Source organism: Anolis carolinensis, chromosome 5 (assembly GCF_035594765.1).
Source record: "Anolis carolinensis isolate JA03-04 chromosome 5, rAnoCar3.1.pri, whole genome shotgun sequence".
Taxonomy (NCBI): domain Eukaryota; kingdom Metazoa; phylum Chordata; class Lepidosauria; order Squamata; family Dactyloidae; genus Anolis; species Anolis carolinensis.
In genome coordinates this window covers 90,069,204-90,095,527 of record NC_085845.1, presented here as the reverse complement: position 1 = coordinate 90,095,527, position 26,324 = coordinate 90,069,204, and the positions used below count along the sequence as shown (strand labels likewise).

At 40.1% G+C, this 26,324-nt stretch overlaps 1 protein-coding gene across 3 annotated transcripts in view; it reads right to left on the bottom strand.

Annotated features, from left to right (window-relative positions):
* itpr2 (inositol 1,4,5-trisphosphate receptor type 2) overlaps window positions 1-26,324 on the bottom strand; it is a 277,201-nt gene that overhangs the window by 79,114 nt on the left and 171,763 nt on the right. For 2 of the 3 annotated variants that reach the window (XM_003221489.4, XM_062981777.1), the window contains 3 exons: window positions 12,071-12,179; window positions 6,269-6,456; window positions 40-223 (listed from right to left, as the gene is read on the bottom strand). In XM_003221489.4, the coding sequence (XP_003221537.1) occupies window positions 40-223; window positions 6,269-6,456; window positions 12,071-12,179 (481 nt within the window). The remainder of the gene's footprint in view (window positions 1-39; window positions 224-6,268; window positions 6,457-12,070; window positions 12,180-26,324) is intronic. The other variant, XM_062981778.1, reaches the window with a different exon arrangement.

Sequence of the window (26,324 nt, the reverse complement as noted above, 5' to 3'; positions counted from 1 at the left end):
ATCCATACTTTTAAAAATAATACCCCTAATTCTCATTACCTCTCTTTTTTGGAACTGAAATGGTGATATCATTGTCTTCCTCCTTCTTTTTGCTGCTCAAATCAATTGTGTTTACTGTTACTGTGGATCGTATTTCCTGCTGGGCAGTTTTCACCCGATCATACAGAACTTTAAAAAACTTTTCAGACTTTTTTTGCTCATTCAGTTGCTGGAAAAAAGAATACTGAAAGAGGAAACAAAGTACATTTATGAAATTAGCAAATAAAGAAGAAATCTTTAATATCAAAATAATAGGCACATATACATTACATTGTAACCTAGCAACAGAAATCTGAGAAGATAGCTACCTGGGATTTATGCCAGATACAAACAGGACCACAGCACAGTTGACAAGATTTTGTAACACATTGCCAGATCTGGAAGCCAGGGAGAAATGTCTACTAACCCAGAATATGGGAGTACTAAGTTGCAAGTAACAAACAGTAGGCCCCACACATTTCATGGCATTAAGGGCACAGGGCCCATGATATTTTTATTTTTTTAAAACACTTTTTATACCTAATGCCCCTTCCCACATTATCTGCTTTGAACTGGAGTATATGGCAGTGTGGACTCAGCAAGGCCATAGCCAGAAAAAAAAATTCAGGTGGGGGAGGGGAGGTTCAAACTTTTTTAGCGAATCATGAAGTAGTTCCATAACACAAATTAATTTAAATAGTATGGTTCATTCTATATTTTATACAGACTTAATTAAATCAATTTTCTATTTTAGTTATAAAGTTTCAAGTCTAAAAATAACTGGAAATGACTGTTAATTGGTAATTTATAATTACAAAAAAATACTACAACATCTGTTGGCAACACTTGAAAACTGTGTCAATACACTTTGACAGAAATCAAGCTCCATTGATAAACTTTGATAGACACTCAAGAGTGCAAGTCCATTCAGTCTGTCTTGCCCCATTGTGCTTCTTATGTATGTTTTCAAATGTCTCAAAGTTGAAAACGGTCTTACATTTATAGCTATTGACACTGGCAATTTGGCAGAAATCTGAAGAAGTTTCTACACATTCAGAAAAAACTGTCTATCACAGACAAGATATGCTTTCAGTGCATTTGATGGTTTTTCTGCAGGTGAATTTTTTCCATACCACATATCAAATTCTTCCATCAGTGTGTCAGTATCTTGAAGGAATTCATTACAAAGTTCTATGCACTTGTTCAAGTTGGATTTTAAATGGCTGCAATTAATAGGGAGGAACACTTGCAGTTTCTGAATTACTTCTCTGTGCCTTGTAAACCTTTCATGAGGCTGTCTGCAGAAAATGTCCAGAAACGGGATGTATGTACACATTTAGCCTATAATATTCTATTGGTGTCAATGAAGTTGCATGGATGTTGCTTTTACAAGTCTGCCTTGAACAGATGAGAGGAATCCTCACTTCTCCACCCAAAGACTCCAGCACTGATCTTGCTGTGTCAAAGATCTCCTGAAATTCTTTCACAGATTCTATGTGCATCTCACTGGCTTTTTCTAAGAGATTATCGACATATTGCAGAGTACCAAAAATGTCCATATCTACTCTTTGTAATGTTTTGCTAAGCTGAAGGGATGATGACATAGACTCTCTTAGAATGTGTATGATTACTACAAATTCAGCATTCAGAACAGCTAAAACAAGTTGCTCAGCTTGGGAAGAAATCTCATTGTTGTATAGAGGACTCTCTTTTAGTTCTTTAAGTGTTTTCACCACCATGGTGTGCAGTTCAACAAAACATAAAACTGCATCATGTCGCTCAACCCAATGGGTTTCACCAAGTGGCAACAGCCTGTTTGCTCTTGACTCAGGGAAACAGTCCTTTATATTTTTTCTTTAACAGTTCCAGTCTGATGGATGATGCTCTGAAAAAATTGCACACAGATGATATTGTTCCTTGGCATTTTCTAACAGATGGAATGTTGCAAGTCTTTGCTAAGGCTAGATTTAGTGAGTGAGCACTGCAGTTGATGTAAACAACCATTGGATACTTCTGCAATATAATTGCCTGTGTTCCACTAATATGACCACTCATGTTAGCAGCTCCATCATAACCTTGTCCAAACAAATATTGCAAGTCTAGCCCAATTTTTCCAGTGTTTTCAAAATAATGTCTGCAAGTCCTCCACCTGGCATATCACTTATCTTCGCAAAGCCTATAAAGCCTTCTCTTATTCCTGCAGCTTTGTCAGGACCCTGGCTGCAGAGCACCAATAACCATGCACAGAGACCAGAATCTATCTAATATCTTTATTAAGAAAATATATAAAGTCAATAAAAACAAGTGTAGAATATAGTTCAGAAGTAGACCTTTCAGGAAAGGTCAAATATAGTCCAGGAAAATAATGTCCAATATGTGATATTAAAGTCCAAAGTTATAATCCAATAACCGAAACACACACTTTGCCAAGCAAAGTGTGGGGAGAAGACAAGGTCCTTAAGTCCATAGAAACTTGGCAAATAGGCTGGAAGCAAACTTGATACTTGGCTAGAACAAGACTCGAAACAAGGCAACAAGAGCAAAAACAAGGTCCGTGGCGAACGCGGGACAAGGCAAGGCTGGAAACTTGATCCGGGAAACGGGGAACTGGAGTACGAAGTCTACACACGATCTCACTCCTCCAGCTGACGAACTGACTCCGCAAGGATTTCTTTGCGGGCAAACACCTATATAGGATCTTGTTTTCCCGCCAAGGAACACTTTCCCTGGGGAACAAGAAACGAAACCCATACTGTGTCCAGATGCATGACTCCTTAAAGTTTCCCAAGGGAAACAGACTTAATCAGCTAATTGTCTGGCAGCTATCCTGGCGCTCCTGCGAGTCGCCTCCCGAGCGCCTCTATCTTGATTATAATAATCCCGGCGAGAAAATGGGGGAGATTTCTGCTCAAGGCTTGTTTGGCTGACTTCTGGTGGGCAAACATCTTGCAGGTGCAAGGGCTCCAATTCTGGCTGAAACGGTGGGAAACCCAAGTTTTCCTCTTCATCTGCCACAATAGTACTGGGAACGGGACTACATGGCCCATGAGTCATCACAAGCTTCAACATCAACGTACCTTACTGGGAGTGATCAATGTTCTGAGGTACTCATATCCAAAATTTCTTCTGCCAAAACAGCAAAACACTGTGATGCATTGCATCTTTCAACAATTTTGGACTATCTGGTTATCACAAATGTCCATTAGTTCATTCTGAATTTGAGGACTAGTATATTGAACATTCATAACTGCAGTTTCAAGATGACTTTTCAGGTCAGTGTCTCCTGATCTGGCATGAGATCTCAACAAGGCCCTGAAATTACCATCATTGTGCAAAGATTCTTCATAGGCAATAGGTCCTGAATCTTTGTTCCCTCTTAAAGCCAGTTCTTGTTAGCCACAAAGGACAATAGTTTCCACAATTGGCAGAAGTTTCTTTCTGTTTTCTTCTGCTTTCTTCTTATTTTCTTTATTGCGATGACAGGTTACATCAGGATGTTTTCCGCTGTGAATTAGCAATAAGTTTTCAGCCAAGCACAAGTTGTTCTGATGGTACTCTGTTTTTTGGTGTCCATTGATGACTTCTATTGCATCTTTCCATCACACAAAATGTTTAGCAACCAATGCACCAAGCTGCTGATGACCTCCTTTACCCCCAACTTCTCCTCCAAACAGCACACAGTACTCACAGAATGCACCATGTACAAGAAATGAGTAGGCTAACCAGGGAAATCTGCTAAACCATTTATGTTGAAAACTTAGATTTTCTTCTTATCCACAGGAAATACATATCCTGGCAATGGAGTCTTTGGATTTTTCACTAATTGAGCATTTAACTGGTCATCAGAAACAGTCTTGTTCATATAAAATCCAAGGTCTAACAATGACACAACTCCTTGTCTTTGCTCCTGTTCCATGATTTCTTTGGCAGGGCTTGGATTAGATGAGCCAGTGGTAGACACTGCAGTTTCCAGTTTCCTCAGTTTTCACCTGAAGTTCAGGTATGCATGTTGTGGGGTCTTCATCAGTAACAGCTACTGCAATGTTTCTCAACCTGCTGTCTTCTTCTCAACCTGCTGTTTACTAGCCTGTGGAAAAGGGGAGGGGAACGTCTAAATAGCCTGCAGCTCCACCCCTGTCAACCGCCCCCACCAAGTCTGGTCTCCTTCATGATGGCCTTCAAATCCCCCCCAATGCCTTAGGCTTTGCCTGCCAGTTATGGGTGGGCCAACTTGATTGCCTCAACAATACCTGCTATTTCTGCAAGTAATGTCAGTGTGAATAAATTGTCAAAATTTGTTTGAGATATGGTAGAGTCTCACTTATTCAAGCTTTACTTATCCAATGTTCTGTATTATCCAACACAGTCTGCCTTTTAGTAGTCAATGTTTTTGTAGTAAATGTTGCAATGTTTTGGTGCTAAATTCATAAATACAGTAATTACTACATAACATTACTGTGTATTGAACTGCTTTTTTCAGGCTATTTGTTGTAAAACATGATGTTTGGTGCTTAATTTGTAAAATCATAATGTAATTTTATGTTTAATAGCCTTTTTTCTTAATCCCTCCTTATTATCCAACATTTTCACATCCAATGTTCTGCCGGCCCGTTTACTTTGGATAAGTGAGACTCTACTGTAGTGCTTGCAGTTTTGGAGGAACTCGCTAATTTTTGGTTCTCATAGATTTAGCATGGGATTTTGGTTAACCAGTTAAAATTAATAAGTAAACTAGGTTTTTTTAAACTTGAAAAATGGGGTGGTATAACCCCTAACCCCCCCCCCCTCCTCTTTGGCTACAGCCCTGGGACTTTGATATCCCAGTTCAAAACAGATATTGTGGGATTTTCTGCCTTGATATTCTGGGTTATATGGCTGTGTGGAAGGGCCCTGAGAGAACAACTCTCTGGGAATCTTTAGATCCTCCAGTGCAAATTACCAGAATTGTACTGGAGGACCTAAAGAGACCATATTAATAAAATCCATGAATAATCAAATCCACAAAAATGTAATTCACAAATATGGAGGGCTGATTGTACTTTCTTGATAATAAGGGCATAACCAAGTTATGTTTCAAAAATAATACCTGGGAACAATGGTGCCATTCATAAAGTTTCCCATTTTTAAGGCAACTGGGCAACCAACAAAATAAGTAAATTTTCAAATGCTAAAACAAGAAAGAATTACCCCTTTAAACACATTAATGAGTAACAGAAATGAATTACTTCTTACTCCATAATAAATAATAGGTTGTGTGATGCATTTCCACTTGTCATTCCTAACCTACTGCCAAGCTCTCTCTATTTGTGTCTCAGTTCTCTGCCAGCTTGGGATTGCATAGGTTGCAACCACGGCAGTTAAAGTAAAACAATAACACTATAACTTGGTAATCCCTTACTGGCCCCTATCCAAATATTTATCAGACCTGATGCTGCTTGGCCTCTAAAATTACTTAAGATTTGGTGTCTTTGGGACATTTAGGCAACTTGTGTTGTGATTCTCAGTTATATTTCCAGTCCCTTTCTTAACAATGTCCAACATTGGATTTGTCGTTTCCATTGCCTCAACACACTGAATTCATTTTTGCAGTGAATTTGTCATCCTTCTAGTCATAGCTAACTCAAACACATTCTTCCAAATTCTAATAAGATTTTTTCAAATGAATTGTAAAATGAGGTGAACTGGCTTCAAGACCTACATGGTTTCATGAATGGGAAGAATAGAGTTTGCATTTTGATAGTGTATAGTTGCAAATACTATATCACTGTAGAATTTCACTCATTCTATTTTGGTTAGATCCACTATCTTCCTCATGAAAACCCTGTGCAAAATATTGATCAGATTGTACTTGTGACATCATTAAGCCACAAGAGTAAGATTTTTTAAAAAAAACATTACGTAGTTTTTAAAGAAACTACTAAATATCTAATATGGCAAACTTGCCAACGCATTAGGAAACAGAATTTAGGGAGCAAGATACATCTGAAAAATAAAAAAATTGAAAAGTACCTTTTAAATTATAGCTCCCAGAATCCCGTGGCCACCAAGACCAGTGACCAGATTGGCTAAGAATTTCAAAGGGTTTTTGTTCTAAATGCTACTTTTCTAGCCTCTAGTACAAATAAAGGGGGGAAATTCATCTTAAAATATCCTTACTTTTACTTGCATATATGTTTTTGTCCACACTGAGGACATGTTTGTCAACTGAACTGCATATATACACATATATAATTATTAAAAGTAGGCATACCTGGATTTGTGTGTTTCCACCTTCAAGCAATGCAATACCAAGCAAGATAGCTTCAGAAAATATCCTGTCATTTTTGGTACTGACTATAACATCTGTGACAAGTTCTGATGCTCCTTCTTTATCCAAAAGGCACTGAATATCATGCATTGAAACACCAGATTTATCAAAATCTTGCCCTGAAAAGCTAGCTGGAAAAAATAAAATGAATTTTAATATTCACATCTGTTTCCTTAAAAAATCATTCTGAAATTAAATCATTTTAATGCCACGTAATTTCAAGCTGTTTTGGCACTGCTAGGTATGGGCCCGGTTTCCACTCTGCCTGCATCCCAATTTTCTCCAGGAGAGGAAACAGCACCTACAACATGGTAACAGCCTCCTTGTCCTAGTTCCATGCCGTGTGACTAACAAAAAAAACTTGGGAAAAGAGAGGCCCCCCTCCTGTTCTTCCTGGGTTCCTTTGAGAGTCACATGGCTCAGAACGAGGAAAATGGGACTGCATACCATGTGGTAGGTACTTTTTTCTTCTCCTGGGAAAAATCAGGGATGTAAAGTGTAGGCAGAAACACCCATCTCACAGCCCTGGGCTGACTGAGCCCTGGAATCGCCAAAGAGGTATTTAGGATAGTTGTCCTCACTATCCCAACACAAGAGAAGATCCTAATACTGCTGCAGGGGAAGATCCTTCCCCTGGTTTGTTTGTTTTTAAAAAGCCAGATACATCTGAATTAAGCAGTTTAAATCACATCAGCCTATGTGCATTGTGTGGACACACTAGTCTGATGTGAAACCCACACTGAATTATTTGGAAGTGTCCGTGCATCCTTAGTCCCACTATTTTCTTAGGCACAATTGGTGGAAACAAAGGAAAGGCTCTTGCGACGTGAGTCCAACGCATTAGGGCTTTTAAAGCAGTCAACTGAGGGGAAGAAACATGTCTTTGTACCCATTTCTTTATCTGTTGGGGGAAAAGAACTTGCTTCTACTCTGGCACTGCTGGACTCAGGGGCTACGGTCTCATATGTGGATGTTGGGTTTGCAAGGAAGCATGGACTTCCTGTAGTGCGTAAAGCATGCGATGTATGGGTGGAAGGGGCGGATGGGAGATTATTGGAGAATGGGGTGGTTAATCACGAGACCTCAGAGATAATGTGGGAGGTACAAGGAGTAACGGGAAAGTTCGTTTGGGATATTACACGGTTACCAAGATACGATGTGATCCTGGGAATGGATTGGTTAACCTTAGTAAATCCTCAAGTGGACTGGGTGACGCGTACTATAGCTTTTAAGAGGCAGGAATGTTTTGCTCTAAACCCTTCTCAGCTTGATATGGAGGGAGTGCCTGCTGAATATGGGGAATTCTTAGACGTATTTTGTAAGAAGGAAGCGGATAAGTTACCGCCTCATAGACCATACGATTGCACCATTAGATTAGTGGAAGGTGCAAAATTGCCAGCAGGAAGGTTGTATGCCTTAACAGTACCAGAAAGGCAAGCTTTGAGAGAATTCCTTGACGAGAACCTAGCTAAGGGGTTTATTCGCCCATCTAGCTCTCCAACTGCTGCACCTGTGTTCTTTGTAGCTAAAAAGACAGGAGAGCTCAGGTTGGTTTGCGATTACCGGGTTCTTAACAAACACACCATTCGAGACAGGTACCCGCTACCTCTGATTTCGGAATTACTATCGAGGGTGCAAGGGGCTAAGATCTTTACCAAGCTTGACCTGCGGGGGGCGTATAATTTAATTAGAATACGGGAAGGTGATGAATGGAAGACGGCATTTAACACGTGTTTCGGATGCCACGAGTTCCGTGTAATGCCTTTCGGACTTTGCAATGCGCCTGCGGTCTTCCAAAGGTTCATAAACGATGTATTTAGAGACTTAATTGATCAATTTGTGGTGGTTTATTTGGACGATATATTAGTTTTCTCTAAGGATGAAAAAGAACACCGACAGCATGTCAAGCAGGTACTACACCGTCTACGGGCTAATGGGCTTTTCGCTAAGGCTTCTAAATGTGTTTTTCATGTACCTGAAGTTGAGTTCCTGGGACATGTAGTTTCAGGAAAGGAACTCAAAATGGATCCGCATAAAGTTGACGCAGTCAACTCATGGCAAGTACTCAAGACTAAGAAAGATGTTCAGCGGTTCTTAGGATTCGCTAACTACTACCGGGAGTTTATCCCAAACTTTGCCAAACTCACGGTACCTTTAACGCAACTCTTGCGTAAGAAACAACCGTTTGTGTGGGGACGGGAGGCTCACGATGCGTTCTTACAGTTAAAGTCTAGCTTCCAGGCAGACAATATACTAATACATCCAGATGTTGACAAGCCGTTCATAGTAGAAGCAGACGCTTCTAGCTATGCGTTGGGGGCTGTATTGTCTCAAAGGGATTCATCAGGGACTTTGCGTCCCTGTGGATTTTACTCTCGGCAACTAACACAATTTGAACAAAATTATACCATATGGGAGAAGGAATTATTGGCTATCAAGGTGGCGTTTGAGGTGTGGCGGCACTGGCTAGAGGGCGCACGGCATCAAATTGTGGTCAGATCTGATCACAGGAATTTGGAACATTTGCAAACGGCCAAGAAATTAAATCAACGCCAAATTCGATGGGCTTTGTTTTTCTCCAGGTTTAATTTCAAAGTTCAGTTTGTGGAAGGGAAGGCAAACTTGCGGGCAGATGCGTTATCTTGCAAGCCTGAGTTTAAGACCAATGAGCAGGTAGTGTGCCAGACAATTTTGCCTACTGCCTCTTTATGTATAGTGGAAAATGAGATTGGATTACATGCTCAAATCCTAGAGGCTCAGAAAGAAGATAACTGGACTCAAGAGCAACTCATGCTATTGTCAGTAGGGAATCGTACAATGTTGCCTCATTTACAAGATCAGAATGGAGTATTGGTACGCAATGGACAGGTTTATGTACCAGTGGGGGCATTCAGGTTGGAGGTTATTAGAGCACATCATGACGAACCCATGGCTGGGCATTTTGGCAGATTTAAGACAGTACAGCTCATTACCAGAAACTACTGGTGGCCAAAGATGCGACAAGACATTCTTCGCTTTTGTGATAGCTGCGCTGTTTGTCAGCAGAGTAAGACGCCTGTTGGGCGCCCTAGAGGTTTATTATCTTCCTTGCCTGTTCCTGAGAGACCATGGCAAATTATTTCCATGGATTTCATTTCTGATTTGCCTAAGTCTCGGGGTTATACATGTATTTGGGTGGTGGTGGATTTATTTTCTAAAATGGCTCATTTTATACCATGTTCAACAATTCCAGCGGCTCCTACACTGGCTTTATTGTTTACCAAACATATTTACCGTTTACATGGCGCTCCTGAGGTGATTATTTCTGACAGAGCTCCACAATTTGTGTCGCGTTTTTGGAGACACTTCCATGAGTGTTTAGGAACTAAATTGAATGTCTCCTCAGCTTTTCATCCACAAACGGATGGTCAATCTGAAAGAGTTAATGGGTTGTTGGAGCAATATTTACGTTGTTTCTGTTTAGACCAACCAACTGCTTGGGTAAAATGGCTACCGGTGGCTGAGTTCGCCTATAACAACGCTGTGCACACGTCTAGTCAGCATACCCCATTTGAGCTGACTTATGGTTTCCATCCACGGGGAGGTGTGGCGCCGTCAACCAATGTGGTTTCCTCTGACCCGGTGTACCGTTCTTCTGAAATGGCTGCTTTGCATGATGTGGCTCGTCGTTTATTATTAGAAGCCAAGGCAACGCAAAAGACTCAAGCCGACCGTCATAGACAAGCAGGGGAAGAGTTGGAAGAAGGGGATTTGGTATGGTTATCTTCTAAGTACATTAAACAGGCTGGGGGAAAGTTTGCGCCACGGTATTTGGGACCTTTTCCTATTGTTAAAAAGATTTCTTCGGTAGCATTTCGTTTGCGTTTACCTTCTACTTTTAAAATCCATCCTGTTTTCCACCGTTCTTTGCTAAAGTTAGATACCTCTGGACGTCGTGGTGCTGTAGCTGAAGACATCACTGCTGTCTCTCCACCTTTGGAGGAGGAGGCCTTTGTGAGAGGGGATAGTGTTATGGTTGAGCCTTATGGCTCCGATACTGGGAGACGTGGTCGTAAGACTCCTCGGGAGTCAGATACTCTCGAGGAGCGAGAAAGGAAGCGGCTGCGGGACTTATTTGCTGAACCATCTGACGAGGACTCCTTTGAGGGTTTTACTGAGAGAATGGAGGAAGAGATGGTTAGCTCAGAGGAGGATGACATGGAATGGACTCGTGTGAGGGAGGATTTGGGTGCCACTGGCAATGATAGTATGGAAGGCGATTGGAGACCTTCAGGATTAGACCCGTGGACAAGCTGGAGGGATGGAACGGGATCCACAGCTGGGGATGCTGTGGGGCGTAGTCAAAGGTGTTTCAGTTCTGATGAGGAAAGTGATGAGGAGACGCCCGGAATTAGGGGAACAGCTGATAGCGATGAGGAGCTGTAAACTGGCATAAAATGGGGTTTGGAAGCAATGGCTAATTGCGTTGGGCAAGGTAATCTGGACGAACGCTTGGGCTCTGTGTGGGAAGTTCCTGAAGACGGGTGTGATTCGTTTGCTGACTACGTAAGTTACCAAGGACACTGGGCATAGACGGCGGGAGGAATTGTGTGGGCTTTTGTTGTGCAACCTGTGCTTAATCTTAATAGCTTGGACCTCCGTCGTCTTCTTGACGAACGCCATCTGTTTACTCTGGACTGACTGACTGACTGACTGACTACGGCCTCGGACTCTCCTTCCTGTGATTATCGTTGGAACTGGTGAACTACAAACGTCTATACCTGCCTTACGACCTTTGGACCGGATTGGAACTTCGCTGACCGCTTCTGCCCTTGTCTGCTGCGTTTGTATCTGGAAATTGCTTGCTGCGTGGAGGAGTAACCTCTTAGTTACTCAAACATAGCTTTTGGCAGCAGAGAAGTATCTGCTGCCAATTATTTGCATTCCTTTGAACCTTTTGTTCACCAGCTTTGTTTATTTAAGTCCCAGGCTGAAGTAAGCTTTTTTGGTTTAACCCGGATTAAACTCCGGTTTAATCCGGTTTATCTTTTGAACGTTTTCCTTGTGTCTTTTTACTTTTAAGGCCAATGTTTGCCTAGCCCTTGTCTTTTATGGGCATTTTTGGTTCTGTTACTCCAATAAACTTTGTTATATCTTATCTTGTGGCGTTCTGTCCTTGACAGCTCTCCTTGGCTTAGGGACACAATATTCAAGGAATGCTAGAATAATTCCCTCTTTGGCCTTCCATAGGCAATTAAAACTCCTTTATATCCATGACCCCCATGTTGGGAGAAAGGTGGAATATTAAAAAAAGAAATATTCTGACAGGATTACAGGACTTGACTGTAATGGGCTTTTGATGACATGCTGTTTGATGTTTATCTTCTGTCTTTAATGAATTTATAAATAGTTCCAGTTCTACGGATTATTTAACTGCATTTTAAATATACTGTTATTTGTTTTTAATTGGTCTTTGTGTAGATATTTTAAACATATTTGATGTCATTTTCATGAGCTATTTTGAGTCTTAAAGGTGGGATATGAATTAAATAATTACAATAACCACAATAACTGTCCTGTGTTTCATGCACTAGCTTTGTTTACAAAGCAAGAGGGCATGTTCAAGATTTCTTGATAGCATCAGAGCTAACTAATAAGAAGTGTGATCCCACGTTTTCACACTAGGTTGACAAGAATTAACATGTGTATTACTCTAAAAACACCATTACCAAAGTTACTTGTTTCAAAAAAAATACTGCTATTTACCTCCTACATGGCTGGCTTTGCTGAAGTTGCTAGAGAGAGGGCCATTGACGCTGCTTCCATAGTCACCTTTAAAATAGCGATTGAGAAGTATTTTCCTTAGGTTGCTGCCCTTTAAGAAAGAGATGAAAAATATTATGGAAAATGTGTTGATGAAGGCTTTCATGGCCAGAATCACTGGGTTGCTGTGAGTTTTCCAGGCTGTATGGCCACGTTCCAGAAACATTTTCTCCTGACATTTCGTGAGTCTCACAACCTCTGAGGATGCCTGCCATAGATGCAGGCAAAATGTCAGGAGAGAATGCTTCTGGAACATGGCCATACAGCCCGTAAAACTTACAGCAACCCATTATGAAAAATTCTGATTCCATTGAATACATTCTTACAGTTCTCAAGTTTAGAATCCATAGAAAATTTAACTCCACAGGATGTGTAATCTTCACCATTCACTTTGCCATTGAAAGCCAATAAGGATGAATAGTCATTCTAGTTTTCTCTCTTTCTAGACTCCCCTCTTCTGACCCCATTTTAGCATATGGCTTCCTCCCACCTGCGCACTGCACATCTGGAGAGGGCATGTGATGGCTACTGGTGCTGCATCTCCCACCACCTCAGATCAAATGAAAGACCTGGCAGCATGGCTTTAAGACCAGAAGCCAACATTCACCTACCCTCTCCTATCTAGTAGCTAACTTCATGTTCTCACACCAAGCAGAGAAAATTGTCAGTGCAGCATAGAAAAAGAAATACAATAGAGAAGACTCTAAATGCCCTGAAAATGAAAATATTTTTGCAAGCTCAACATATTTTGAAGTGTCTTTCATGAACAATGTTTACAAAGATACATGTGATAGGTAAAATAAATATAAAGGGTTTTCAGTAACTAGATGTTTTTAAGAATCTAAACTCGGAAAAGGTTATACATAGTACATTTGGTCAAACCGCAAACATGAAAAAGTTTATAGTATGGAAAACAACCAAAAACAATAAACTATAATTATTGGGACTAAATTTTCTCATCATATCATAGGTGATCCCACAAGGCCGAATATGATTGTCTTCCAGAAGTAGAGTCTTGGCGGTGAATCTGTGACTGTAGTAGACATAGTCTAAATCTGCATGGTCTATCACAATGAAGACAAACATTTCCAGATGGAAGGCGGTTCCCGACAAGGGTTTGCTTGACATGACTTCCTCTTGCCACGTTTCTTTATTCTTGCCTCTTCAAAATCCATAGCACTGATTGTAACAGTTGACCTCCAGTTAAAACGCTTGAGGGCTAAGGCTTCCCGGTTCTTGGTATTTATGCCACATTTTAAAAGGTTTACTTTAAGTCCATCTTTAAATCTCTTTTGCTGTCCACTAACATTCTGTTTTCCTACCTTCAGATGAGAGTAAAGTAACTGCTTTTGGGAGATGATGATCGGGCATAGGGTACTTGACCATATTTATTTTCTTTACCAAAAAATAGAGTGAGATGGGGTTATCTGTATTTAGAACCCATGATTGAACGTGGGATCCAACTGAGATGTCATGTGTATCTTTGGTTAACATTTCAGTGTCTTTGAGCATACAGAAACCATGATCCATTGGCACAATGCATACTCTCTGGTTCAAAAAATTACTTGTAATCCAGTACATTCTATACATCCACAAGTAATTCCATATCCATCAGACACTCTTGTTCCCAGTCAGAGGGTTAAGATGATTAATCTGTTCTAGAACATGTGCAAGGCTTCAGGGTATATCAAACATGAGTACATCAAACTGACTTGCTAAAAAATAGAAACATCATGTGCAACTGGGGAATCAATCATGATATCACCGATACTGTAATAATTCTCAGGAAAACAGCCCTGCTACTAAAGTTAGCACACCATCACAATAAAATTTCAGATCCACGTATTAATGAATTACAAAATGCACAACCAACATATGGAAAAGCAAATGCATGAATGGTATAACACGTTTTGGGAAAAGATCCCCATTATTTTATGCATTAGTGTATGTAGAACCTTAATCAAAAGGAGGGCCATAATCTGACCTGCTGACCCAATTATAAGTATGTAGCAGCCAATTTGTTGACAAGCAGAAGCCTATTAAATAGATAACAATTTCACTGTTCATCTATCTGTTGATGAGAAACCTATCTTTCCTATTCTTCAACAGTGGAACATTACAACAGTAAAAGTTCTGAAATTCATATGCAGTCACAGATTTTGGATCTGAAATGGGAATTGTCATGTACAGGAACTATTGTTTGCACAAGTTTTTCCATTCACCAGAGGAAAGGTTGAATCTCTCTTATTCAAAATGCTTAGAACCAGAAGTATTTTGGATCTTTCAGATTTTGGAATCTCAAAATCAGACAAAATTTAGAGATACCTATATAATGAGATATCTTGGCGATAGGATCCAGGTCTAAACATGTTATTTCATTTATGTTTCATATATACTTTATATCCATAACCTGAAAGTGATTTTATACAATATTTTAAATTATTTCGTGCCTGAAAAAAGTTTGCACACATTGAACCATCAGAAAGTAAAAGTGTTCCTTAGTCCACCATGTGGACTATTTTGAATTTTGGAGTGAGCAATCAGGTCCGCCTGTTCACCATTATTAAATATATAGCTGGACCCCCCCCCCCAAAAAACCCTAAGAAACCCCCAAATTCCTGTGATCATAACTGTGAACAGTTTAACGTGATTTTCAGAACTCACATGTACACTACTAATCCGAGTATTTTTATTCACATTTAGGAGCATGAACTATTCCAATTCATTTGTTCCAGAGGATGGTATGACCTCTATAGCTCCTAACTGTACACAATTGTACCTAATTGATCAGCTGACTCTCAATTCTTATGTAATAAAGTAGGAGACATAGTATGGCTTTGAGGAGACAATATAACAGCCCTATTGTTTCTCATAAATACAATTCTTTTGTCTTTAACAATAGCTGCCAGAAGGCAAGAACAAAGATCTAGGGAAGAATAACTCACATATCTAGCTGTGTGTGGAGAGAGTGAATGTGTGTATTCTTAGTAGATCTTATTGCAAGAAAAGGAAAGAATAATTGTAAAAAAAATATGGTGTTGGCATAAATCGGTAGGTGGCAAATGTTTGAATGTTTTTTAAAAATATTGCACAGGGATTCTACACACACACACACACACACACACACACTGACATTGTAAGAGACTCCCCCCCCCCCCCCGCAAGAAAAATGTTGTGCATGTTGTACACTCACATAAACTCAGTTAGGAAGATGGCAACCCTGTTACATTGCTAGTAACATTTATTCAAAAGAATTTTGCTATTGCCTTCCACTGACGGCGCTTACAGACAGTGTCATAATCCGGATCAAAGAGGGGCAAAATATCGTGGGACCTGACAGCAAGTCCAAATATAAACCTGTCAGTCCCAGTAAATGGCCCCTGACACCCTGAAACCGTCATGTGAGAGGTGGCAGGAAATGCAGCAATCCACCAATATTCAGGTGCATGAACGCATAATCCACAAATGTGAAGGGACAACTATATAGCTAAAACATCCCATCTGAAAGGAAAGTGTGACAAATGCCTTCTTAACTAATCATGTTAAAAGTGCATATTTTGGTAATACTGTAATGTATGTCCAAGTATGGTACCTGAACCTTTAGCTGTATGTTTTTTAATAGGACCAGTCCATTTTGCCACCTAAGGCAAAGAACAAGATTCCCTCCCTTGTCTAACTACAAGAATGGAGGTGTCAAAACTAGCAATTAAGTGTTTCTTTACCTCTATTTAAGAACACAGACCACTTTAAGGAGCCCAGGGAAGGCAGTATAGCTTACACAGCTCTTCCTCCAAAATAGAAAGTGAATTTAATTAATTGAATAACAAATGAACTAATAGTCTCAATTATGCATGTTGATGGCAACAAATTAATACCCCATTTCTAGCAATTAACCTTATGAATTTAATAATCATGGGACTTTATTGCATTAACTTGCTATTAACTACAGTCATACACACACCGACAGGGGATAAATATTGGGCTGAGCACCTGCGATATCCCATTTCTCTTCAATTGCACAATTGTGCCGATTCACCAGTTTGTGGTCCCGTAATTGTACACTTATAATGTATAGTCTTATAACCCTGTCTTCCTGCGCTAGCACTGTTCCTTTTTTAGCATAATTGCACAACTGCATATTTAAAAACAACATAAATGGCAAATATAACAGAAGTGGAAAAGACCCATCAAATCAAGGTAGATGGTGAGAATACTGCAGTACTGAGAGCTAGCCATCAATAGTTAGGGGGTGGGAGAACTGCAGGGAGGAAGCAGACCAGCAGTGGGATGCACACGGCAATGCCGGTTTGCCCACCTTATGCAATAAAGTCCATAGAGTTCTAAGCTCTATTTTATACATTTTAAAATATATATGTTTGTGAATGGTACCACAAAACTCTGGCCTCCTGCTCCTACTTCTATGAGCAGTGCTCATTTCTAACAGAACAGCAAACAGGATTAAACATTTGCTCTCTAACACTGAACCATAGATTTTCAACAGAGCTCTTTCACTGCGGAATTATATTTTTGTTATTTGTTTGTTGAAGGATGTCCATTTCCCAAATGAAGACCATATTTATGAAATGTGACATTATCACTTCACTTCAATGTTGGCTTGTAATAATTTACAAAGAGTGAGTTTTTCTTATTCTTGAACAGCAGAGGCTTACTATCAATTTCTAGTTAATAAAGCATTACTAGCATTCGTAGGATGCAGTCTTTTGTCTGTAGTTTCAACAGGCCTGAGCAAGAGATGTTTACAATTGCACAGGCTTTTTAAGATGTATCCAAGACAAAAATGCAGACATCTAACCTACTAATTAAGTATATGTCACTTTGAAGCTGGCTCTTGTTAAAATGTCACAGTAAATTGAGATAGTATACAAGAATATGCAAGCCCTGACCCTGAGCAGGAAGCATGAGCAAGGTTCCACATTTCATGTATGGTTACCATGGAGATTTCATGAGTTTAGGGTTATAAACCAACAATTATAAGGAAGTGCATGACATTCATAGAATCATAGAATAGTAGAGTTAAAGACAAAGTTCAAGACAAATGGACATGTTGCAAAATGGACATGTTGCAAATGCAAATGGACATGATGCAAAAATAAGGATGAACCATTGTGACTTGTTTTCTGATTTGCAGATAGGAAATACGAACTGGAGCCAAATGATAAAAACCAGTAAGAGAATAATCTTTTGTGTTCAACATTGGCACAATGTCAATGATAAACCCAAAGAACAGCACATACAAAGCAAGCAAAGGAATATCCAGAAAATACATTCCTTCTATTTCACTGAATTCAGCTTCCATAGTAGAGGTATACAAATGATCTATAACATAAGTAACCAAATTCATTAAAAATGCAAATGTAATTCCCAATGGAAGGCAGTTCTTTTAACTCTGTCTTCCCATATGTGGTTAAAATAGAGATAGCATGCAAAGAGAACATGCAATGGTGCCAGAGGCACAGAAGAATAATTCATTATGAGCTGCTTGTAGTTGTGATAACATGAAAAAGGTTTGCAACCCCTGGTCAACCCTTCTTTCTCTTTTCCTCCCTTCATACCTTTCCCCTTTGTCTTTTTCTTCCTTCCCTCCTTTTCTTTTTTTCTTTCTCCCTAACTTCTACTTTGCTTTTCTTCCATCTTTCCTTTTATTTCTTTCATAGCAGTATGTTGCTGCTGATTTAAATGAAATCTGCACATGTGTGCACTCATGTACACATGCTCAGCAATGTTCAATCTTTTGGTGGCTTTGCAAGAGAGCTGTGGTACTGTGCGGTTTGGGAGGAGGCAGTTCACAAATTTTTCAGACTACCAGTGCTATTAGGAGATTGGAATGAGGCTCAGAAATCATGGCAGTTTTCCACTTCCATTGGAAAGAAAGAGTGACAATATGCAAGGAATATGTTCATGATTCCATTTTCAGCTTCAGTTAGTTCCCACATCAAGCATGTGTGTATTATTTTTGCAGTTACTTAATTAGTAGGAAACTAGTATGTGCTCCCCTCCTGTGTTCCCAAAGTGAGCTGCTCTCCTATACTCCAGTGATGGTCCCAGTTCAGGTTCAGTGTCAAAATAAAGGGTTAATTCAGTCTTATCTGCAGAACCTGAGATGGAGGCTTGAAATGCTCACTTGATAAGATGCAACCCCATCTAAAGGTATTTTTGTTTCTCTTTTAATAACTGCAGGATTATGCTTGCAAGAAGTATAGTGCCTGAGATGGGAAAGCTTAACTCATCCATCACTGAAGCAAAAAGAATAAAAATTGGACTGCTACTTGATGGGGAGAAATTGGGACTTTTCCCCTTAAACATTCCACTCATCAGGGGAGGCCCTCCTCTCGCTCCCCCCTCCATCGCAAGCGCGGCTTGTGGGGATGAGAAGGGCCTTCTCTGTGGTGACCCCCAAGCTCTGGAACTCGCTTCCCAGGGAGATAAAGCAAGCACCCACTCTGGCAGCTTCAGTGTGCTTTTGAAGACTGAACAGTTAATCCCTATGTCATGTTCTGGTCCAATGTAACAAGCTGTTTTCCAGATGCACTATATCTTATCCCTCATTTGAGAATAATTTCATTGTCTAGCCCACCTGAGTTTCCTCACTATATTGCAGCACTTCACCATCTACCTCACCCACGTGTTTTACCATTTTTTGCCTTACATTTTGGCCCAGCTCACCTTTGTTTTAAACTTTATACTGTTTTTATACTTTGTTTTACTATGCCATTGTCACTTTGTTTTGTTTTACTTTGTTATTGTATAGGCATTTTATTGATGCTGTTGTGTGCCTTGTTTGTATTTAATGTTTTTTTTACTGTAATTGTTTGGGCTTGGACCCGTGTTAGCCGCCCCGAGTCCCTTCAGGGAGATGGAGGCAGGATACAAAAATAAAGTTGTTGTTGTTGTTATCATTATCATTATTATTACTTGTGCAAAAATATAGCAATTCCATTGCATTAAGCCCTAAATCCTGACTGGTTATGATTAGGCATGGAAAATGTATCAATCAAATGGCTAGTTTGGCTTAATGCCTTGTTGTGGGTCAACAGACACTGAAGTTGAGAAAGGCCCATAGAACTACTATTCTCACAAGTGCCTTCTCCAGAGCCTGAGAATTTTAATGCATCTCAATGACGAATTCTTCAAATACTGACTTGGGATTCTGATCATCTTGGGAGTATATGACCTATCTGTCTGTGACTTTGGATCTCTTTCTACAGCCACGATCTCTAGACTATTTTGAACTACGAGGGTTGAATGAAAAGTAATGCCTCCACCTTCGTAATTCCTCAACAGATGGCAGTCCTGGTATGCGGAAGGTACTGGCTTCTTCAGTAGACTCTCCTCTATAGTTCCATTTGGTGGGAAGCCTTAGCATTGAACAATTGTGTTGTTAAAGTGTGAAGTATGGAACCCTGCGCAGATGGTCGGTCAATGAGACTTAAGCAATGTGCAGTCACTGAATTCTTGAGAGCAGAAGGTGTCACCCCGAAGATTAATCAGAGAATCCAAGCTGTTTATGGTGATTGTATTGATGTGAGTACTGTGCGTTGCTGGGCGAATAAGTTTAAAGATGTTGAGGTGGGAACATCTGACTTGCGTGACAGCAACCAAGTTTCACAAGCAAAAGGTTGACAGATTGATTCAGGATGATCGTCGTATCACTCAGAGGGAAATTTCAAGCATAATCGGCATTTCACAAGAACATGTGGGTTACATTATTGCTTTGCTTGGCTATCAGAAGATCTGTGCACAATGGATACTGTGAGATGCTGGTTGCGGAAACAGAGTGTCGACTTCTTCCGTGACGGCTTCAGAAAACTTGTTCATCATTGGCAAAAATGTATCCAATTGTCCGGTGATTATGTGGGAAAGTGTATAGTGGTAGTTAAAGAGCACGTTTCTGCGTTTGATTTATTAAAATATTCCCATCCAAACCGAAGTAACGAAGGTGGAGGCATTACTTTTCATTCAACCCTCATATATCTTCTGGATCTGATCTTGTAGAAACATGATGCATGACTATCCTGAATCCTTGATACGGGCACTCCAGAGTGATAACTGATATTGGCTTCAGAAACCCAGAAACCTGACTTGAATGGAGTTGACTTCTCTGAAGTTACATTTGATAAAGGAAAGTCAGTTTTTATAGTCCAGTAGGAGATGAATAGTTCAGTTTTGCTTTGATCTGCACCTTATCTTTGAAGTTTCCCATGGCAGCACCATGGAAGGAAGTATATAACAGGAGAGGTGAACCTTTGGTCTTCCAGGTTTTTTGCTCCATAGCTCACTCTAGCTCTGTCCAACATAACCAGTAGCAAAGGATCATGGAAGTTTTACTCAAAAACATCTGTAGGACTTATGTATCCTGACGCTTAAAGTCCTGTGAAAGAACACTAATGTGGCTATTCCCTCACGTACCACTGTCATGTCTGATACTTGGACAATGTTTGGTAGGAATCGGCAGTGGCAACAGCTCCTCCTATTGGACTTTCAAAACCATTGCTTCAGTGGCCTAGTAAGAAGACATGCTACTTGGGTCTCTGTGCTGCAAAGGGAATATCAATATCAGAAGCCTAAATATTGTCTAATTTCTCTCTTAGGAAGGAATTACAATGAGTAGGAAGGAAAAACAACAAAGTGATATTCCAGGATATCAAAATCTGAAAGCTACACATTAATTGAACAAATATCTCAATATTAATCAAGGGTTCATAACAGCTACCAAGCATGTGGTACCACTGAAACTGCAGCAAAAGCTGGGTGGGAGCTAGTTGGTTTTTTCAAAGATTATTCTGTGCAGTAGGAAAAAAACATTTCCAATTCCTCAGAGAAAAAGAAGAGCTTAATGGTAGAAAACACTACAGCTTCTGTAAAAGTGCCTACGAAAATTACAGATATCCAGTTACAGCTATAGGAAGTGCTGATATAAAGCTTGATAAGGAGACCTCTCTCTTTGCTTCTCCATGAGATAATTGGTTTTGAAAATGATCATTGTGTGTGAGGCAGTAAGTGAGCCAAGCCACAACTGCAACACAACTAGAACAGAATCTTTAATCAAATTCCCAGATATTCTATTTTCTACTGAAAACAATAATCCCTAGCTATGCTGAGATAGATAGATAGATAGATAGATAGATAGATAGATAGATAGATAGATAGATATAAACCAGCAGGGCCCCAGAGTCATACACAACTAGACTTAATGTCAGGGGAAAACTTTACCTTTACTTATGGACATAAAAGACACCTGGCAAAGGAAAGATTTAACATAGCAAGTATCCATCAGCCCATGCCTACTTGTGCACACACACATGCAGACAAAAACCACAGGTCACTGAAAATGTCACCCCAAGAGACCTGAAGTACTTTTTTCTAAAACATGCTTGTGATTTCATTAATATGCTTTTTAACAGAACTTTCTTTGGCAAGAATGATATCCCTGTTTTGTGGGGATGAGAAAGATTCATTCTTCTGAATACAAGTGCATTTTACTCCTAAAACACAAAAACAAAAAATATACCAAACTAGAAAACCAAAAGATTCAGCATAACACAGTATTAACACACATTGATATTTTGTCCAAAAACTTCCATAATACAAAAAGATATGTTAGATAAACAGTGGGTTCCTGATTATATGGTATTATTTCTGACACGAGAAATAATAATTATAAAAAACTATAAAAATGTGTTGTCGAAGGCTTTCATGGCCACAATCACAGGGTTGTTGTATGTCTTTCGGGCTGTGTGGCCATGTTCCAGAAGCATTCTCTCCTGACGTTTCGCCCACATCTATGGCAGGCATCCTCAGAGGTTGTGAGGTATGGATAAACTAAGTCAGGATGGAGTGGCCATGGGGAGCCCTCTCAGCCCAGTAGTAGCAAATTTCTATATGGAATACTTTGAAAAACAGGCCCTAGAAACAGCACCAAAAAAGCCAACTGTTTGGTTCAGATACGTAGATGACACCTTCACAATTTGGAGCCATGGAGAGGAAGAACTCAGCAAGTTCCTGGACCATCTGAACAGCATCCACCCAAACATCCAATTCACCATGGAAAAAGAAAAGGAAGGAAAACTGCCATTTCTAGATGTTCTGGTCATCCGCAAACCCAATCAACAATTGGGCCACACAGTTTACAGAAAACCTACACATACAGATAGATACCTTCATAAAAACTCCAACCATCACCCAAGTCAAAAAAGGAGCACAATCAAAGCCCTGACAGACCGTGCACAAAGAATCTGCGAACCTCACCTCCTCCAAGGTGAACTCAACCACCTAAACTGGGCTCTACAGGCCAATGGATACTCCACCACAGACATCAGAAGAGCTGCAAGGCCAAGAACAAGCCATGAGAGTCAAGACAAAGATCCACTCAGAGGAAAGGTGTTCTTACCATACATCAAGGGAACTACTGACCACATAGGGAAGCTGATGAAGAAGCACAACCTACAAACTATCTACAGACCCACGAAGAAAATCCAACAAATGCTACGGTCAGCGAAGGACAAGAGGGATCCTCTCTCCTCGGCAGGAGTCTACCGGATACCATGCAGCTGTGGACAAGTCTACATAGGGACCACCAAACGCAGCGCCCAAACAAGAGTCAAAGAACATGAAAGGCACTGCAGACTAATTCAACCAGAGAAATCAGCCATAGCAGAGCATTTGATGAACCAGCCTGGACACAGAATACTATTTGAGAACACAAAAATGCTGGACCATTCTAACAACTATCATGTCAGACTACACAGAGAAGCCATTGAAATCCACAAGCATGTGGACAACTTCAACAGAAAGGAAGAAACCATGAAAATGAACAAAATCTGGCTACCAGTATTACAAAACTCCAAAATCAAAACAGTAGATGGGAACCAACACAATGAGGACTTGACTGAACAAAGGATGCCCCCAGGCAAGGGACAAAACATTTCCAGTGCCAATTAGGGTGATTAACTGAAACATTAATGCTGGCTCCCAGTGACAAAGAACTCTTGCCACACCTTGGACTCTACACAGATATATATTCTTTCCTTTCCTGACTTAGTTTATCCATACCTCACAACCTCTGAGGATGCCTGCCATAGATGTGGGCGAAACGTCAGGAGAGAATGCTTCTGGAACATGGCCACACAGCCCGAAAGACATACAACAACCCAACTATAAAAATGTTTGGAAAACTAAACTAAACCTTAACTGCGATATCTGTGATATATTGCTACAAACACTATTAATGTAACTATTAATCACAAAATTCAAGAAAGATCTAATTTCTTACACATTCCTAAAATGATTTTTTTTCCTGTTGCTTTCCTCCTTGCTGTGCACTATCAGCTTTCCTGATGAATCATGTCATCTCGTGGTATCTATATTGGCTAGTATTTCTTATAAGCCAGTGATTGTTTCTTAAAACCTTGGTTGAATGTATTTAAAAGGTTGCTGCAGACAAATGCCATGTGATTCGTTTAAGCATGAAAACTTTGTTGTTCATAGTCTGCTAGAGGCAAAATATTATTTGGTTTCCAAATGAAATGTTACCTATTCTTCTAGGGGTCAAATGATAATGACCATTAATTGTATTCATGTACTTAACATGCATACTTTTGATACATTTAAATTGCTGGCAGGAGAAGGGATGAGCAGTGTTAAAACTATGGTGTGAGGTCTACAAGGGATTGGAAGGGAGAGTTTAATTCCTTCCTGCTGTATTTGACTTCTAAAAAAATCCTGCTGTTTCTATTGGAAAGTTTCTAAAGCACTGTTTTAAATGAATTTTTTTTACCAATTTACTCCAGATTAGTTTTAAAATGAATAAAAATCCAAAGGCTTTAGAAAATGAGAAAACCTTTATACAGAAAGCCTCTGTAATGTAGCGGTTAGAATTCTGAAATAGGACTAAAGATCTAGATTTAAGTGCCCACTCACCCATAAAGCTTGTGGAGTGGCTTTGGCCTGATCACCATATTTGAGCTGAGATAACCTCATATAGTTGTCAGAATAAAACTGAGAAAGGAGGATAAACATGTGTCCTACTTTGAGATTATTGGAAGAAATATAATCATGGAATAACAAATCGAATCTCAGTTTATAGATACCTATATCAACATTTTATAATTTATCCCTTATCTTCAGTTCTGCTGTCGCCTAGGATTGCCAAATGTACAACCAAAGCTTTCTTTTTCTCAGCCACAGTTCTTTTTGGCTATTCTGTGCCAATCGGGTTTGTCAATGTTGGAGCTGTTGCTGTCATAATCCTTTATATCTTGCTTTCCCCTCATATCAGGGTTTATTGTGGCTTACAGAATACTGTATTAAAACTAGAAAAGATTAGTTGGTGCTACTACTCCAATTCACTTCCCAAATCAGGCTTTATTTATTAGAGGAAGAAACTGGCAAAACCACAACTAAGTATTCTTTGCCTAAGGACAATCCTATGAAATTCATGGGATTGTCATAAGTTGGTGGACAGCTTGGAGGCATATATACACACAATGTAATATGTATGCGATAGTATAGACATAATGTAAAGGCTGGATGAGAAAAACACACACACACAAATATTACAGGCAGATTTAAGGAAGCTAGAACTGGCTGCAATTCCATTTCTATTCATTGATAGTCAAGGTTTCTTTCCTAATAATTTTTAAGTCAGTGCAGAGTCAATCATACAGCAAGGTCTGGTACCCACTGCTAGACATACGCCACTGAATTACCTTCTACTGATGGCTGCCAGGCTATTAAGTGAACTTGTTCTCTGCAGCTCCGTAGGATAGCACCTTAAACAGTGGATTTAAATTGCAAGATTAGGAAGAACTTCCTGATAGTAAAAGCTGTTCAATAATTGAACTTCAGGAAGTGGTGGCCCCTCCTTCATCAGATTTTTTAAAACAGATGTTCGCCTTTTGGGGTACTTTAGTGGTGGATTTCTGTAGAGAAGGGAGCTGAACTATGGATTTCACTAGACAGGTCGGGGGAGAGTGGAAAATGGAGGGAACCGTCTTACACCATTCTCTACAGCCTTTCCCCGTCCTCTGGGATGGCCAGCCATCCCACATCCTTCCCCCGTCTTTTACCCACTTTTCCTCGCTATCTCAGATTTGGAGTCGAGTAACATCTGACTCTTGAAGACAGACTCCTGGCTCTGTTTCTTTGCATTGTGGTAATAGAACCGCACAAAGTGCCCATATGTCATGTGATGGTCTTCTTGGGGCTCCGTTTTTGAAGCACATGGAAACAGAGCCAGAAATCCTAAATAGCCTTAGGATTCTGTAATTCTAAGAGCAAGTCTACAAGGGAAGGAATACCTGGACTCAGTATGAAATTACTTCTATCTTCATAACATTTCAGTACTTCCAATGAGATTCACAGGTTTTCCTGGGTTAAATCCCATGTCTTTGAGGCAGTGCTGGCAGCTGGATCAAGTTTAATTTGGACCATTTCACTGCCCAGGTGGGACACTGCCGCTATCACTCTACATTCACTGAATCAAGGGAACAAATCATGCCTGTGAGGCTACCATTACCACTCTCAGCTGGCCACAAAGCTCCATAATTGCTCCAGGCTGACATCAACAAAGACACACACACATAAGATAATGGTGGGGACATTACTCCCCCTCTCTTTCTTTCTGGTTTTGTGAATATTTCTGTTGATTTCAGAATGAGGCACCCATGATAGCTAGGTGCTCTGTGCAGGAAGCAGCAATTGCAACACAGAAAATAAGGTGATGGTCCGGTGCAGCCAGTCCGGGACCAGGCTGTGGCGCAGGCTGTTGAGCAACCAGCTGCAACAAATCACTCTGACCAAGAGGTCATGAGTTTGAGGCCAGGTCGGAGCCCCGCTTTTGTCTTTGTTCTATGTTAAGGCATTAATGTTTGCCTTATATGTGTAATGTGATCCGCCCCGAGTCCCTTTCGGGGTGAGAGGGCGGAATATAAATAAATAAATAAAAATGCAGTTTCAGCCAAGCTGGACCATGTGAAGCCCAATGCACCCAGTACAGGGTCCAAGTGGCTGCTTCTGGGGTCAGTCCAGAGCATTTACTGGCCAATATAGACTCATCCCGAGTACTGCTTATCTTCATGACAATGCTATGTTATTGGAGAGGAGAAAACTATTTCTAGAGCTATACAAGTCATGTTTGAATAAAGTCCATTCAGCACTACAGCCTTGTGATTGAACATCA